This window comes from Physella acuta, unplaced genomic scaffold (genome assembly GCF_028476545.2).
Source record: "Physella acuta isolate Inbredline_101_S28 unplaced genomic scaffold, ASM2847654v3 ptg000408l, whole genome shotgun sequence".
Classification (NCBI taxonomy): domain Eukaryota; kingdom Metazoa; phylum Mollusca; class Gastropoda; family Physidae; genus Physella; species Physella acuta.
In genome coordinates this window covers 73,345-90,000 of record NW_026731927.1, presented here as the reverse complement: position 1 = coordinate 90,000, position 16,656 = coordinate 73,345, and the positions used below count along the sequence as shown (strand labels likewise).

Here is a 16,656-nt window from a genome sequence, read left to right as displayed (position 1 = left end):
GATTAGGTGTGTGTCGAAAAGATTGCTCGGAAAACAAAGTTTTAGGATTTAACAGTGAAATAGAAGGGTTTTTAGTTTTGTTTTCTTGGGGGTTTTTTATGTGTGTAAAACGCCATTTTGTTTCATTATTTCTAATTCTTAAACTTGGGCAGACAAAATGTGATAAGTTTTTTGTGTTGGCACTTTCAGGCGTTAAAACTTTATTGGCACAACTGTTCTATGTAAACTTTCACAACGTGCTACAGATAACTGCATCATGAGCTTAATGAACAGATACATTTATATATCCATTGTATCGTCTTTTATCAGTTTTAAGGTTGTATTGTCTATCTTAAAAACAAATTTAGACGTGTCAAAAAATATTTATTCTACGTTCTAAAAACGTGTGAAGAAAATTTTTTGATCTACTATTGAAGTTACTGTGAAGAAAACTCTGTTCCAAAATAGTTTAGCTACGGACTAAATTAGTTTTATGCGAAAACGCGTACAGAACCGGGTCAGGGTACTAGTAATGAGCATTGGCACCACGCTGCGATTTACCACCGACCCGCGCACCTAACAGAAGTCTGGGTTAGTTAAATCAGATCTAATTTCATCATTACCGATTGGAACTGTACACTTCATTCTGCTAGCTGGGGGGAAAAATCTATTACAGAGAAAATAACAGAAACGGCTCCCACTACCCCCCCCTCCACCCCCCCCCCCCCCCACCCCCCCCCCCCCCCCCCCCCCACACCCCCGCAGGTACTGACTGCAAAGATTGTTGCACCTCAAGACCGCTGAGCTGTTAAAAAAGTGACGTCATTAATTAGAGAGTAGAGAAGATGAGATTTGAACTCCAAAATTACAAACAAAAGATTCATTTGCCATTTAGAAGAATTTATTTGACAAGTCTAAAGAGAAACAACCGCAATTAATTGATTTTAAACAAATAATTCACAGAATCGCAACCACTTTGGGTTTTTTTTTTTTTTTTTGTTGTTGGTTTATTAGGAGGGGTGGGGGTTAAAGAATTTAAAAAGAAAACAAGAGGATTTATGGCGGCAAGTTTTTTGTGAGTTGTGTAGCTGGGGTGGGATTAGGGGTAAAGCTGGCGTCACATACCGCACCAGTTAGCTGTAACCCAACCCTTGTCAGGAGTTGGTGGAAGGGGGGGGGGGGGGTGGGGGCTGAGAGAAAAAGTAGCAGGAGAGAAGTGCGAGCAACAGTTACGTCTTGAAATATGTCTAATTGTAGGATCGATCAACACTCGCGACCGGAAGTGTCGGGGTGGTAATTGGGCAAGATGGCGTCGTGTTTATTCCCTGCTCTGTCTCGTCCATCTACACGTTGAGTGTTTTCACTTGTGTGACTTGAATCATGCAAGATGTATGACTTCACTATAGCAAGAAGTTTGAATTCCCTATTGCAAAGTGTTCGCCTTCCCTATTGCAAGAAATTAGAATTCCCTATTGCAAAATGTTTGACTTCACTATTGTAAGATATATGACTTGACAATTGCTAGATGTATGACTTCCCTATTGCAAAGTGTATGACTTCCCTATTGCAAGAAATTTGAATTCCCTATTGTAAAATATTTCCTACAACTTTTCGACTCACCCTGATACCAGAATTCCCTAATGTAAAATATTTCCTACAACTTTTCGACTCACCCTGATACCAGAATTCCCTATTGTAAAATATTTCCTACAACTTTTCGACTCACCCTGATACCAGAAACATCTTTGGTTCCAGTCCGTTTCCTGTTGATGAATCAAGCCCTAACTCTCACGACTATTCCCTTTGATCATAATTACATGCCAGTTTTTTTTCTTACCCGTGTAAGCGGTGTAAGCATGTTTCTTGTCATAGGGCTGGGCACAGATCTGTCTCATTAATTAGGTTCTCGCTAATTACATCGAACCCGATCTGTCTGAGGTTTGATGAGTCACCTGTTGCTGCACGAGTTCAGACGATCTGCCGTCTGCTCTCGGCGAGCTCTGTGTTTACGAATTTACTCGCGTCTGCTGGTTTTTATATTTCAATGGCGCCAAAACTTTTTGTTCCTGCAATTATATGTCGGTGTAACTTCAGATGAACAGTAACATAGTAAACAAACGTATGTTTAGATTGCCAGTTGCTGTCTGACTCTATTTGCCTACTGTAAGTCGTTTGGTTAATTATTTCTCTTTCAAAATTATTCTAGCAAACTTTTCTGGCCAGCCGCATTTATATCCTATAAGTTAGTATTTTGTAAGACGCTTTAGTAGTGCAATATGTATGACTTCACTTCTGCTAGATGTATGACTTCAGTCAAGCAAGATGTATGACTTAACTCGTGCAATATGTATGACTATTGTTGTATTATCCAAGGAATTATACAGTGATCTTTCACTTGAGTTTTGTCAGGCACAACACAAGACCTTAAGTACAACCATTTGTTTTGAGAAAATTTCAACACACCTGTGATTCAGAGCAGACATACAATTTCCCAAGCGGTTCCCATAATAGTATTCCTTTAAAAAATTAAAAATGGCAAATTAGTTTCTGAAATAGTGCAACCTCTCTGCTCCACCTCTAAGGCCATAATCTTTCCATCCTAAACTGTAAAAAGCCAACCCAAACCCAAACGAGTTATTGATGACAACCCTATCATCCAATGGGTTGATGACAACCCTATCATCCAATGGGGTGTTCTACAACCCGTATGGTCCAAGCCAACCTTTCGATGGTACAGGTCACCATCACTATGATGCATTCTACCATCCACATTGTCAAGATTGCCATCCCGATGGTATAAGCTACCATCCACAAGCTACCGCCCCGATTCTCTAAACTACCATCCCTATGGTCCAAGCTACCATCTGTATTGTCCGAAATACCATCCCGATGGTTCAAACTACCATTCGTATGGTCCAAGCTACCATCTTTATTGTCCAAAATACCATACCTATGGTCCAAGTTACCATTCCGATTTGTCTAGCTACCATCCCTTTAGTCCCTGCTACCACCCCGATGGGTCAAGCTACCATCCCAATGTCCAAACTACCTTCCTGTTAGTCTAAGCTACCATCCCATTTTCCGAACTCCCCCATGGGCCGATGAGTGACAGGTAAACTGAAGAAAACTGGCCACGTCAAGACGTCCATGAATGGCCACCTGCGACCCCCACACTGGCAGTGACATCCCGCCCTCACGTCCCCCACACAGCCACCTGCGACCCCCACACTGGCAGTGACATCCCGCCCTCACGTCCCCCACACAGCTGGCTTTCAAACCGTCGGTTGACCACACGAAAAGCTGACGCGGTTGCTATGGAAACCACATGACCACGGTCAGGCTGTTGTTGACGTTACTTGACGGCTGGGCTGGTGGCCAACGATAAGAAAAAAACATCACCAAGGGGGGCTAACCAAAAGTGTTAATTTTGACCTTGAAGGTTTTTTTTACTCGCCTACACAATTCTAGAGATAAATGAAAGTGGACGGGGGAGAGAAAAAAATGGCGATTGTTATGTGTTTTTTTTAATAAAATTTTTAAATGTATTGAAATTTTTCTTTACTGCTATGAACTTCATTGCAAAAAAAAAAAAAAAAAAAAAAAAAAAAAATATATATATATATATATATATATATATATATATATATATATATATATATATATATATATATTGATAATTTAAAAAATAAATAAATTTGTCACACATTAAGAAACAACTAGGGCCATTTTGGTATTTTTCGCCAAATTGGCTGAATAAAATGCTTTTTTATTGTTATATCACACGTGATATTTATGAACTAAATCTCCAACTGTGGGAAACGTACAGCTTATTTTTTTTAACAATTCTGCTGTAAAGGTCACAGAAAATAGAAATATTCTGTAGATTACACTTTTATCTTATAAAAATATTTCTATTATTCTTACAAAAGTTGGTTTTTCTCGACCTTAAAGACCGCTCACACTCATCAACGTCACAAAGCGTCATACACCAATCCCGAACCCCTCTATACTTACCAAATCCACAACGTCACTCTCCCTACCCCCCCCTGATTTGTCACGTCACAGTCACAGACTGACACACCTACAAAAACTAAGTCACTCGCTAGTTGACAGGTGAGCTATTGTTTATTGTAAGCCCCACCTCAGTTCTAACTCGCATTGTTCCTGGCTGCTTCATAAATAAACACTCGGGCTCCGTTTGTTGATACTGCTGTGTCTATTGCTCTTATTTTTTTCAACCACGCCGGTAACTTTCTAACTGTGACATAAGTGGTATTTCAAATATTCCATGTAGCTTTATTTATGTGGGTGGAATTGTTATCGAGCATTTATGTACCTACAAACTGTATGATTGGGGTTGATATAAACCATTTGTGTAGCTTCGTGTGTGTGGGTGGGATTGATATAAACTATTTATGTATTTAGAAATAGTATGTTTACTTAGCTAAGAACTGTATGAGTGACATTAATATAAACCACGTATGTACCTACTAACTAGGTGGTTGTGAAGTCATCTAATAACATATTGATAATTTCGCCTCATACATTTTAAATTTGGTCTAGTAAAATAAATGTAGTTCCCCCTCCCCCTAAATTCCCCTCCTCTCTCCACCTTCCACCCTTTGCGGTGCGAGTAAGTCTCCGTTACAGCCGCACACGACGATATACATTTTTTAATTGCCTGAAGGTTTTTTAGGCGCCATCCGATGCTTCATTTCTCCATAGAGGGGAAATCAGAAGAAAATCTATGGCAAGCTTTGAAATCAAATACATACACACAGACGAAAAACATGTTGCGACCTTACGTTTTCATCAAATAGCAAGAGAAACAACTGTCATAATTAAGAAAAAAAAAATTAAAAAAAAAAGATTTTAGAGAATCCTTAGACCTTTCAGGTAATCCAGATTTGATGTTTAACTTCTAAAGCTCTTTTTAGAAAAGACAAAAATTACACACTGTTATTTCCCACAATCGCCACATCAACATAATAAAACCACAAAACCACTCCCACACTCATGTCACCAAACTACCCCCCCCCCCCCCAAAAAAAAATTCCCCCCCCCCCCCCCACCTCAAACACAAACAGCCCACATCTACCATAGCCTAATAAAAGCTCCAACGTGGAATGAACCCTACTCTGGCCGTTCTATTTTTAGTATCATTTTCCTAATGATTTTCTATCCGTCATGGCAACAGCTGAGTGAACTCAAAATAAACTCAACCATCACGTGATGATGACATGACAAGAGATTCCATCCCTCCCTCGACATGATGAAAACTTTGATCAAACATTGATACAAGAAATAAATATCAAATAGAACTGGTATATAGTGTCACTTGTAGGCCATGCTCCGGGACTGAGGTAAATGATTGGAAATCTTGAGTACAGACCCACGCAGAGGCGTAGCGAGGGGGGGGGGGGGAGGCGGGGGTGCGGACCACACCGGGTGACACCATTTAGGGTGGTGACACCAAGGCAAAAAATAGCAAAATTTATAGAAAAAAACTTGAGGGGGGTACAAATCGAAAATTTGAAAGTTTGTCGCCGGGAAGGGTCGCTACGCCTCTGGGGGGTGACACCATTAAGTGTCGCACCGGGTGACACCCAACCTCGCTACGCCACTAGACCCACGATTGAGGTAAAATGATTGGACATGTCTCTAATACAGACTCACACATGAGATAAATGACATGAGGTTCTAGTACAGACCCACGACTGAGATAAATGACAAGAGGTACTGGTAGAGACCCACTACCCTCCACAGCACGACATCTACCAAGCTTCTCCAAATGTCCACCAACAATCAAAAGCCAAAATACATCAAGCTAACACCAAGGTTACACCATTAAAAACCCACCAAGCCACCTTCACCAGATGCACATCAAACCTCCTTCATGACACCAAAGGTTCACCACTAACAGCACATCAAGTCTTTACCTTTAAAAACTAATCCAGCCTCCGCCATCGAACCCACCAAGCACCCCCCCCAAAATCCACCAAGCCTTCCCCAACAAAACTTAACAAGCCTCCCCCCCCCCCCCCCCCCCAAAAAAAACACCATGCCTCCCCCAACAAAACCCACCCAGCCTCAGCCAATAAAGACCACTACGTGAACATTGTCAAACGAAGAAAAAAAATAATTCCATTAATTATCAAAAAGCCGGTTTGAATGTTTCCGGTGAATAAATCACGTGACAAAAGTCTGACGTCAGTAAAATGAAAAATGTTCATCTTTCCCACTATGATGCTAGGGTGGGGGTGGGGGCTGTCTCTTGACGCTCCCATACTGTTCAATTTGTATTTGTTGTGGGCGGTATTCTGTCTCATTGCCTGGAAAATTGACCCTCCAAGTCACGGGTGGGGCAGGAGCTTCCCATCAGAGAGTCGCTCCTACATAGTGGGGAAATCCCCCCTGATTAATAGCCTTAAAATTGTGTTTGCTACCTTCACATTCAGAGGTTTTCTTTTGACATAGGCGCCCGGACATGATGCCGTTTCGTGGCCTGGGCTTTCCCGTATGCACCATGGCGCCTATGTTCGTTTGAATGAGTGCGATACACTTTGGTTACAATGGGCTACTATAATCACTGTCTAAATCGAATCAGGCGGCCGGGGACCTGCAACATTTAGTTCTAAAAAACAGTGTCGCGTCTAAAATCCTCTTATACTGCTTCGTCAGCCCGCGACAACGAGCAGGACGGGTACGCTAGTATAAATATAAACAGTCTCCGGCAGGGCCGGCGCTAACTATAAGGCGAATTAGGCGGTCGCCTAGGGCAAAAAGGTTTAATCGCTATTATCAAAAATTACCTAATAATTAATAACTTTCATTATGTTTTATAAACTATGGATGGTAATATACAAAGGAGCAGCGATCTATTTCGGCGCCCAGGACAAACGATCAATGTTGCGCCCCACACCAAAATTGGGTCTATATTTATTTTTTTAGACCTATTTAGAAAGGTCGGGGCGCTTTTTACTAGTCACTTTGCCTTTTTATTTTTGTGTTACATAATTGATGTAGAAAACGATTAAATATGTTCGTAATTTAAATTTCGAACATTCCAAACGGTTACCTAATTTTAATGTTGATTTAGTGCTCGTTTTTTAATAGGGCTTGTAAGTCTCGTTTTCTCTTACTTTGAATTAGAAATCTGTTCTGGTGTAATGACGGGATGTTTAAAATATTGTACTTGTTTGGTAAGTTTTGATGAATCGTTTAGATTAGGGACAAACGGCGGAATGCTGTTGATGAAATGTTGCGTAGGTATAAAGTATCGAAGTGTTAAAGTGTCGTATTTTTTATTTGTACACACTACAAAGAAAGGTAGGCGTTCTCTAGCTGAAAAAATCTTAAGTTTTTTTTTTAGGAATTTAAATTACCTCTTTTAAAGTACTAAAGTATAATATTATATAGGATAGAATTTCTAACTAACGATATTTGAATTTTATTAAAGGTGTCCCTTTATTTAGGGGATCAAAAAAATGTTCACAATACCCATCATCGTCATTCAACAACTAGAGTATGTCAACAAAATTTATTAGAAGTATGTTATAATAAAGCTAGCGTGTTTAGGTTTTAAACAAAACCTATAGTTAAGTAGTCAATCAGTAAAATAAATTCTTTTGACACGGCTACATAACTAATATAAAAGATTTGTTATAATTATTATGTAATGAAATTTAGATCTTTTAATTGTGTTTTTCTGGAATGTCTTAGTTACACTAGGTTAATTTAGCTACTCTTGTGAAAGTTATTTCCCTTGTATAAATTTTTGGTATTTGAATTTCCAAATGGGAGGTAATTCTTTGCTTAATTTTCCATTCATTTCAAATTCTTACACATTAGTATTAGGTTGACCACTCACTTATAAATGCAACTTTAAGTTGTTTTTTTTTTTTTTTTGCTATCGTAAAAAGTTATTAAGAGCAGAAGTTCCAAACAAAATAGTTTGGTAGGTTTTTTTAGCATTATCAAGTTGAAAAACAAACACACCAGTAGCCGTTGTAGATTGCAATACTTAATGTTAGTAGACATACAGTATGAGTAAAATCGTCTTCGTCGCAAATTAATCATCTAATTAATTATGTGTCTTTTTCAAGTTTTTTGCCCTATCCTATCCTAAAGGATTCATTTATAACAATTGTAGGCTGGAATCTATAACATTTATAACCTTTTAATTTTCAAAAACAAACAAATCGTTACATAATCACACAAGACAGACATTTTACAATTATAACTAAAGACATTCAAGCTTAAAACAGGTAAGTTCCGTTCTGGAACTCACCTTGGGAGGTCAGGCAGAGAGCCCAACCCTACAAGAACTATGCTTTTTTTTTTTTCAATATTTTTTTCCAGACTTCTATTTTTCCGGGAGAGGAGGGGGGGGGGTATTGTCGTAAAGTAGACTTAACAACAATTTCAACAGAATGTGATAACGCTTACAAACTGGAATTGAAGGAATTAGTACAAACTTTTGCGACGAAAGAGGCACGCAAAATTTTATTTTCATGTCTACTTATAACGTGTATGCAATGGATAATAAATTTATATGTAAATTTTAATAAACTGTTTTCTTATACAGGTTTTAGTAATTGATTTGTGTGAAAGGGGGCGTTTTAAAAAGTTTTGCCTAGGGCGCTGAATAGCCTGGCTGGCGTCGACACTGCCTCCGCCCCCAAGAATATTCGAGTCCTGCCCTCACCCTCTCTTAACGTTTCAAGTGCCCCTCCTCTTCCCCTCTCCACGAAAAAAATGTGGGAAAGAACCACTACTCGATTTTATAAAGTGATCAAGGGAAACAATCCATAAATGTTTGCATTGGCGGTTAAAATAAGTATGAATTCAATGATAACAAAGATAAACAAGCATTTAACTTCTTTTTATTGACAAAAAGAATTTTAAATTAAAACATTTATAATCATTTGTCTTTCATTCATGAATTATCTTGTTCTTTAATTAATGTTTTATTATACATACATTAGGAACAGTTATTTGGGTATAATCTATATCTTGTATGAATATAAAAGATAATTCATCAATTGTCACTATACTAAGGTCTGTTAACACGATTCTTGTAAAGCAAATTTTCTATACATGTCTGAAGCATTAAGACAACATAATTTTCTAACATGGAAAAGGAAAAATACATTTTTTAAAAGGCAAAGTAATTTAATATAACCAGTGCGTAGATCTGGAAAATAGACGACGCATGTTACCTATGTCAGAAGAGAAACTCAAAAATCTTCTATCATCTTTATAAGAGCTGTACAGTTTTCCTTATGAATTATTTTAAATTCTAAATATATTTATGCCTTATTCTAGTTTAGCGAGAGGGTGCCTCTTTCCATGAATATAAACTGATTAAGAATTCGTTTTAAAATAATGTTTAATATCAAATAGGGCAGTAAAAAAAATTTCCCATCGGCAGTGCGGATTTCTCTGGAAATAATTATACGTCACACCTAACATTAGCACCAACGTTTACTGTTGCTTTATCCCCAATCTGCCAGAAACGAATGAGAATGCATCATTTTATAGGATCAAATAACCAATTTAGCAATACCTTCAACCGCTTAAATTTTTAAAAAAATTAAGCAATAACTACAACCGTTAAAATCAAACAGCAAATACAGCAACAACTACAAGCCATAAGACGCCATGTTTACTCGCCCTGTAAGCTTCTAGTTTAAATAATCCGTCCCAAATGTTCATGTCTAGCTCCCAGTTTAAAGAATCCGTCCCAAAAGTTCATGTCTAGCTCCCAGTTTAAAGAATCCGTCCCAAAAGTTCATGTCTAGCTCCCAGTTTAAAGAATCCGTCCCAAAAGTTCATGTCTAGCTCCCAGTTTAAAGAATCCGTCCCAAAAGTTCATGTCTAGCTCCCAGTTTAAAGAATCCGTCCCAAAAGTTCATGTCTAGCTCCCAGTTTAAAGAATCCGTCCTAAAAGTTCATGTCTAGCTCCCAGTTTAAAGAATCCGTCCCAAAGGTTCATGTCTAGCTCCCAATTTAAAGAATTCGTCCCAAAAGTTCATGTCTAAAATCACACAAAACACTACGAGGCAAATGAAGTTTTTCCTCTCTAGGATAATATTTTTCCTTCCCTTCTATCTCTATTGATTTTCTGTCGTTAAGTTGAATTCATCTGCGTTAGTTCAGTTCGCAAATGCCCAGCTTTTATTTTCTTCAATCCTGACAGTCTCAAATAAAATTGGTCAAAGCTTGGTTTTTTTTCAGTAGTTTCTTTCAGTGATTTGTTTGTCCGTCGTATTCCCAAATTTTAAATCTGAAGGAGTTATATCAGTTAATAGCCAGTGGTCAAGATTTTGCTCAGTCTGCTGTTGCCCACTGGCCAAAGATAGCCTTCTTTCAGCTGATAGCCAGTGGTCATTATAACAATCTCCAGTACACGGGTATTGGTCAAGAGCTTGAAGCTAATGGTCAGCTAGTGATCACGTGGTTCCTACTTATAAACACAGTCGACTGAACATCCAAAGGGAAATCCTCCCAGCCTTTTTCTACAAACCTGTTTCGCCCTATTTTAATGGGTCTACAGAAGGATGAGTTCTCGAAACTATTTTTCCCAAATTTGTTTCTCCATATCTCCATCTATGTTAATCAGATTAATTAGCACAAACAAAACTCCATTCCAATATGTTTTCTAATTAAATAATTGAATCGATAAGCCTAATGGTACGATTTTTTAATTTCCTCCAAGGAAAATAAAATGAATTAATTATGTTTGCCTCCAATTGCTTCCTCTTGGGAAATATTGAATTTAGTTTTTAATGAGATTACTGTATGGCTGTCAAGTAAGTTTCACTGCCTTATTCCCTCCGGGTCTTCTGGGGAGGGAGGGAGGGAGTGTGGGGAGCGTCATTGGGGGAGGGGGAATCATGTCTTCATTTACTATAACACCGCCATCGATTTGAAAACGTGTTTCACTGTAAGGATGGGGAAATTGTTGGTATTTGTTTCGTTGTTTTATCAACCCCTTTTTCTCGGTTGTTCCATCTTTTGAACAATTTACCGATTAACCCAGGATAAAAGACGGACGTCAAAAGACATGTATATTCAGAAATTCTGCAAAATATCCGCAATTCTTTTGCACCTATAAACATAACCAGGCCCTCTGAGTTTTTTTAATGATTTTGTTTTGTTGTGTGTATTTATTTTATTGGGTTTTTTTTTGTGCGAGCAGCGATGGAATCGATATTGTTTGACCTTTGTGTGGTTCAAAGTTCACATTTCACTGAGTGCGATACACATTTTTTTCTGTATGTTTTTGTGACCTATTTTTGCACCAAATTGAGATATTTGTTTGAGTGTGTTCGTGACTTGGTCAAGATTTCCATATTCCCATCTGTTACAGGTGATCTGGAGAAAGATGACCGACCCCAACCCACTGACCATCGGGAGAAACACCTTTGTGGTGGACGGGAGAATCAACGTGGAGCACACGCCCATGGAGGCCAACTGGCACCTCATCATCAAACAAGTGAGTACAGCAAGCCTGACTCATTGGTTGTGGCACCCTCATAGAACTTCGTTCACACAACCAAATTGTGGGAACCTGCTCTCACGGTCTTCACTTATACAGCTTGGCATCTACACACACACACACACATACGCGCATATATATATATATATATATATATATATATATATATATATATATATATATATATATATATATATATATATATATATATATATATATATATATATATATACATATTTATTTATTTATATTATATATGTTACGGTCAAAGCCCGAAGTGCGGCCAATGCGCGCATTGGCCGGCTCTCTTGGCCAAAGCCCGAAGAACTTAGCACTAAGATCGTATTTCGTACATTGGCCGGCAAATGCGCGCACTGGCCGGGACGTACTGGCCAAAGTCCGAAGCGCTTAAACTTGACAGCGTATTTTGTACATTGGCCGGCCAATGCGCGCACTGGCCGGGATGTCCTGGCCAATGTTCTATCTAGACTAAGTTATGATCGCGTTTTCATTATTCTGGGTGCGGTTTTATTGTAACGTATTGTTTAGCTCTTGTTTGTATAGCATTCTATATGCAAGGCGACATGGATCAAAAGGGCCGTCAGACCATGAGAAAGACATAGCATATGACTGTCAAAAGAAAAAAATATAAATCCATGTTAGTTTCTATATATGGGCTACAACTGTGTGTGACAGCCTCCTCCTTGATGACAATCATCAAAGAACAAAATCAAAGACAGTCGGCGTCACCGACCATTTGCAACAAGACGGAATGTTCAAAAGACTTTCCTTGTTAGTTGAACAATAGTGTCCAAGCGACTTAAGATGGCGTGGGCGTCAGAAACCATATTTCCCTAACAAAAGGGGAATACCAAATGAAGCAGACCCATCACCGCGCCTTGACTGGACTGCATGATAAATACCGACAGAATTTCCTTGCATTCCAGATTTCTTGAGAACATTGAACAAGAAATGGAGGCTGCCATAAATGCAACGACATCCTCAGCTAAAACATCTGCTGCCGTGGCGGAACGTCCAGACCACTTGCGTGACAATAATGTGGCCAACAGATTCTGTATAGTTTGTGAAAAACATTGTAGTGCAGCTCATTCTTATGGATCCTGTGGCAACGATGCCCATGCTATTTTTGGAATACCCAATGAAGCAGACGAAGGGTACGGAGGAAATATTACCTGCGGATTATGTCACAACAAACTAGACATCATGGAACACAGGTCAGCAGCTCATACTAGCTAGCAAACTCAAGGTGCTAAGATGCTTAAAACATCAAATACAAAATTTAAAGATGCTGAAGTGGGTGACAATGTACGCATCCGTGTTCCAGATGTTGACGAGAGTTCGCGGTGATCCCCGAAGCGTGATTGCAGTTGTCATGAGCGTCGAGGGCGGTTTCTACAAATTAGGAACGGAACATGGTGTTCTAAAACAACTGTATGCTAGAAGTGAGTTTTCAATTCTTCACGAAAAACTGCTCTTATTGTCGTCAGTTGGCACTGAGGAAAAATCACTACGAACCATCGCATCTTCACAGTCATTGACTGGGGCCAAGGTTACACTCGCTGCAATTGCACAACCAAGTGCTCAACAAATCGCTGCAAGTGTAAAAATAACAAGCTACTAAGTAATTCTAAACGCCATAAAGGTTCAAATTGTTGTAACAGATGATAATATTGATTGATTGAGACTATAGTAAAATAAAAAATTTGAATGTTTCTGTCATTTACTTTAATTAATAATCAATAAAGACTTAATTTCATGATCCTTACGGCATAAAAAAAAAAAGCCAAAATCTGTTCACGATCTTCTAATTCAGACTTTGGCCGGTCGTCCCTAGCCAGATGTTCCTCTAATTAAGACTTTGGCCGGTCCACCATGGCCAGTCCGCGGACTGGCCGGCCAAAAGCCGAAATCAAGAGCTGTATCAGACTTTGGCCGGTCCACCATGGCCAGTCCGCGGATTGGCCGGCCAAAGGCCGAAATCGAGCAAAGTTTCGGACTTTGGCCGACCAATGGGAGACGATATTGGCCAATGCGCGGATTGGTCGGCCATTCCGCGCATTGGCCGACTTCGGGCTTTGACCGTAACATCGCATAGGCCGACTTCGGGCTTTGACCGTAACATATATATGTATATGTTACGGTCAAAGCCCGAAGTCGGCCAATGCGCGGAATGGCCGGCCAATCCGCGCATTGGCCAATATCGTCTCCCATTGGTCGGCCAAAGTCCGAAACTTTGCTCGATTTCGGCCTTTGGCCGGCCAATCCGCGGACTGGCCATGGTGATATATATTGGAATATTTATATCTCACAAGTCTACATCTGTGGCTCAAAAATGTTATACGTCCTCATACCGTGGCCTTTTGACTGACCATACTTATGAAAAAGCTAATCCAATATCAGTCTCCCATAACAGCCTCGATGAATTAGAATAATTTGATCCATGACGTAAAGGAAAACAGGGCCGGCCCGAGAAGCCGTCCGACGAGTCAGATCTAAGTCCGTTATTGATTTCTCTTCACCAGGTCCGGCTGGACGACGCCGGGGAGTACGAATGTCAGATCAGCTCCGTGGATCGAAACCTGCGGAAACCTGTGCACCTAACGGTCAAACGTAAGTCTCCATGCTGTGCTCTTATCCTGTAACAATCCTCTGTAACTCTCATCTGTAACAATCTTGTGAAACTCTCATCTGTAACAATCTTGTGAAACTCTCCTGTCTCTCTTTCCTACAAAGTCCCGCACACATCACATATAAACACTTGTTACAAATATCCTTTATCATATCATCTCATGGCTCGCCAAACTCTCATGCATTGTCTTTGTAACACATTACCCTAATCGTTTAATGTCTATGTAACACATCCCTACAATCATCGTAAAAAATGCCTATAAAACTACTTTGAGAGATAATTAAATGACTGTTACGTTCTGACGGAAATTATTCATTCTCAAAAATATTCTCTAGTTTTTGCTAGTTTACTGTCAGTATTCAGTGAAGTAATTTCTTTCAAACTAAAGATATTGATTCTCCGAAAACAACACAAGAATATCTAATTTTCAGTATAATAACTATTTATTGCAAAATAGTTCAAATACTGCTATATTCGAATAAAAAGGGTAGGTAACTGAGCTGTAACTAAGCACATTTGAATAGAAGTCAGACCACATTTATATACTAGTCAGACCACATTTGAATAGAAATCAGACCAGATTTGAATAGAAGTCAGACCACATTTGTATACTAGTCGACCACATTGGAATACAAGTCAGACCAGATTTGAATAGAAGTCAGACCACATGTGTATACAACCCAGACCACATTTGTATATAACCCAGACCACATTTGTATACAACCCAGACCACATTTGTATATAACCCAGACCACATTTGTATACAACCCAGACCACATTTGTATACAACCCAGACCACATGTGTATACAACCCAGACCACATTTGTATACCATCACGTGTGGTGTCCCACATCCCCTGCTAGTAAAGTTTCAGCCGTTGACCCCAACATTTTTAACAACAATGTTAAGTTGATCGAATCGATTCACATTATCTAATAAAGCGTAAACCTGCGGTCCAGTTAATGGGCCGTCTAATGGCCCGCCTAATGGCCCAGCCCTGCTGACATTTGCCTTAAGATTCGTTTGCTGGTTTCAGCCTTTCTATTCTTTAAAAAGTTCTCTAATTTTAGTTGTTTTTTTTTTAAATGTTTTAAAAGACTTTGCCCATGCAAATGAACTTGAAATTGACCAAGAAATAACCTTCAAGAAATTGACCATGTACGTGTTAATGTCTCTTAGTCTGGGAGTCTTATGGAAATTCCCGTAATCTTTTAACTATGCAATACAGCAATTGGATTCCGTCCATTGAGCGTTCATCAGATATTTGTTTTAAATAGAATCCAAAGGCGTACCTTAGTTTACAGAGGGAGGGTGGTGGCAGGTGCTTTATGAAATAATGAAGCATCACTTCACTCAAATCAAAGGCTCACTCAGACTACATCAAAGGCGTAGCCCCCGCCTAGGGCGCTGATCCGCCCCAACATTCTCCTCAAGCTCCGCCCCTGAATGTAGATGGCACTGCTGAGATCATGTGACGTTTTATTGTACCAGTCACATGACAGATACGCAGTCGAGATTAAATAAATGGCCCGCGCTTCTTGAAAGTAATTTTTGAGTCTTCGTTCCATGCAGCTTTGTTACCATGGTTACCAGAGATTTTACCTGAACGGATGTAGCGTCTAGCGTGAATATCTTACCATAGGTTGCGTTTAGAGTTCTAGACATGCATTGTTTAATGCCATAAGGCTGGTGTGTACATGTTAAGACATTCTAAGTCTGGTTGAGCATTAATTATAAAAGACGATTCAGCTAAAACTTTCTCTCAAATACATTTTTAACACCTCTGAAAGTAGAGAGTGCCGCCATACACGACTTGAGATCACTTTTCTATCAAATCGATAAAAACGAATTTGAAATTGATTGTGTGTCTTGACACGATCCCCTGGCCACGGAAATTCCTCCCGTCTGCTCCGACGGTTCCAGAATGACGGACCGGAGAGGAAAAATTACCCGGTAACTGACATGTCCTTAAAAGTTGGACAGACCGTTTAGCGGAAGCCGGTGGAGCTTTGGTGGATGTTGGGTGGTGGAGCTTTAGTGGATGTTGGAGCTTTAGTAGATGTTGGTGGAGCTTTAGCGGCAGTCTGTGGAGCTTTGGTGGATGTTGGTTGGTGGAGCTTTAGTGGATGTTGATGGAGCTCTAGTGGATTTTTGGTGGAGCTTTAGTGGATGTTGGTTCTTGTTGCTTTAATGGATGTTTGGTGGAGCTTTAGTGGATGTTGGTGGAGCTTTAGTGGATGTTGGTGGAGCTTTAGTGGATGTTGGTGGAGCTTTAGTGGTTGTGTTTAAACGTTGGGCAGAAAAAAAATCATTGCTGGTGGATATAAAGGTGGTAGAATGGTAGATAGAGTTGTTATTCGAATAGTGTTTTGTAATTAGTAAAGCGAGAACAATCTCAGATATGTGGCTAGTGTATTGGAAAGCTAACTTCTTGCTTGGGTCGCTGTCTCTTTGTTAATTCTTTGAACCAAGTTTAAAATTTATCATCAATGCCATCCCCATAAACCAATGCCATCTCCATAAA

General features: G+C 39.5%; 1 protein-coding gene across 7 annotated transcripts in view; it reads left to right on the top strand.

The window, feature by feature from the left end:
* The window catches only part of LOC131942482 (hemicentin-2-like), a 115,693-nt gene that overhangs the window by 73,464 nt on the left and 25,573 nt on the right, over nt 1-16,656 (top strand). For all 7 annotated transcript variants that reach the window (XM_059302384.1, XM_059302383.1, XM_059302379.1 and 4 more), the window contains exons 3-4: nt 11,354-11,479; nt 14,026-14,113. In XM_059302384.1, coding sequence (XP_059158367.1) covers nt 11,354-11,479; nt 14,026-14,113 — 214 coding nt within the window. The remainder of the gene's footprint in view (nt 1-11,353; nt 11,480-14,025; nt 14,114-16,656) is intronic.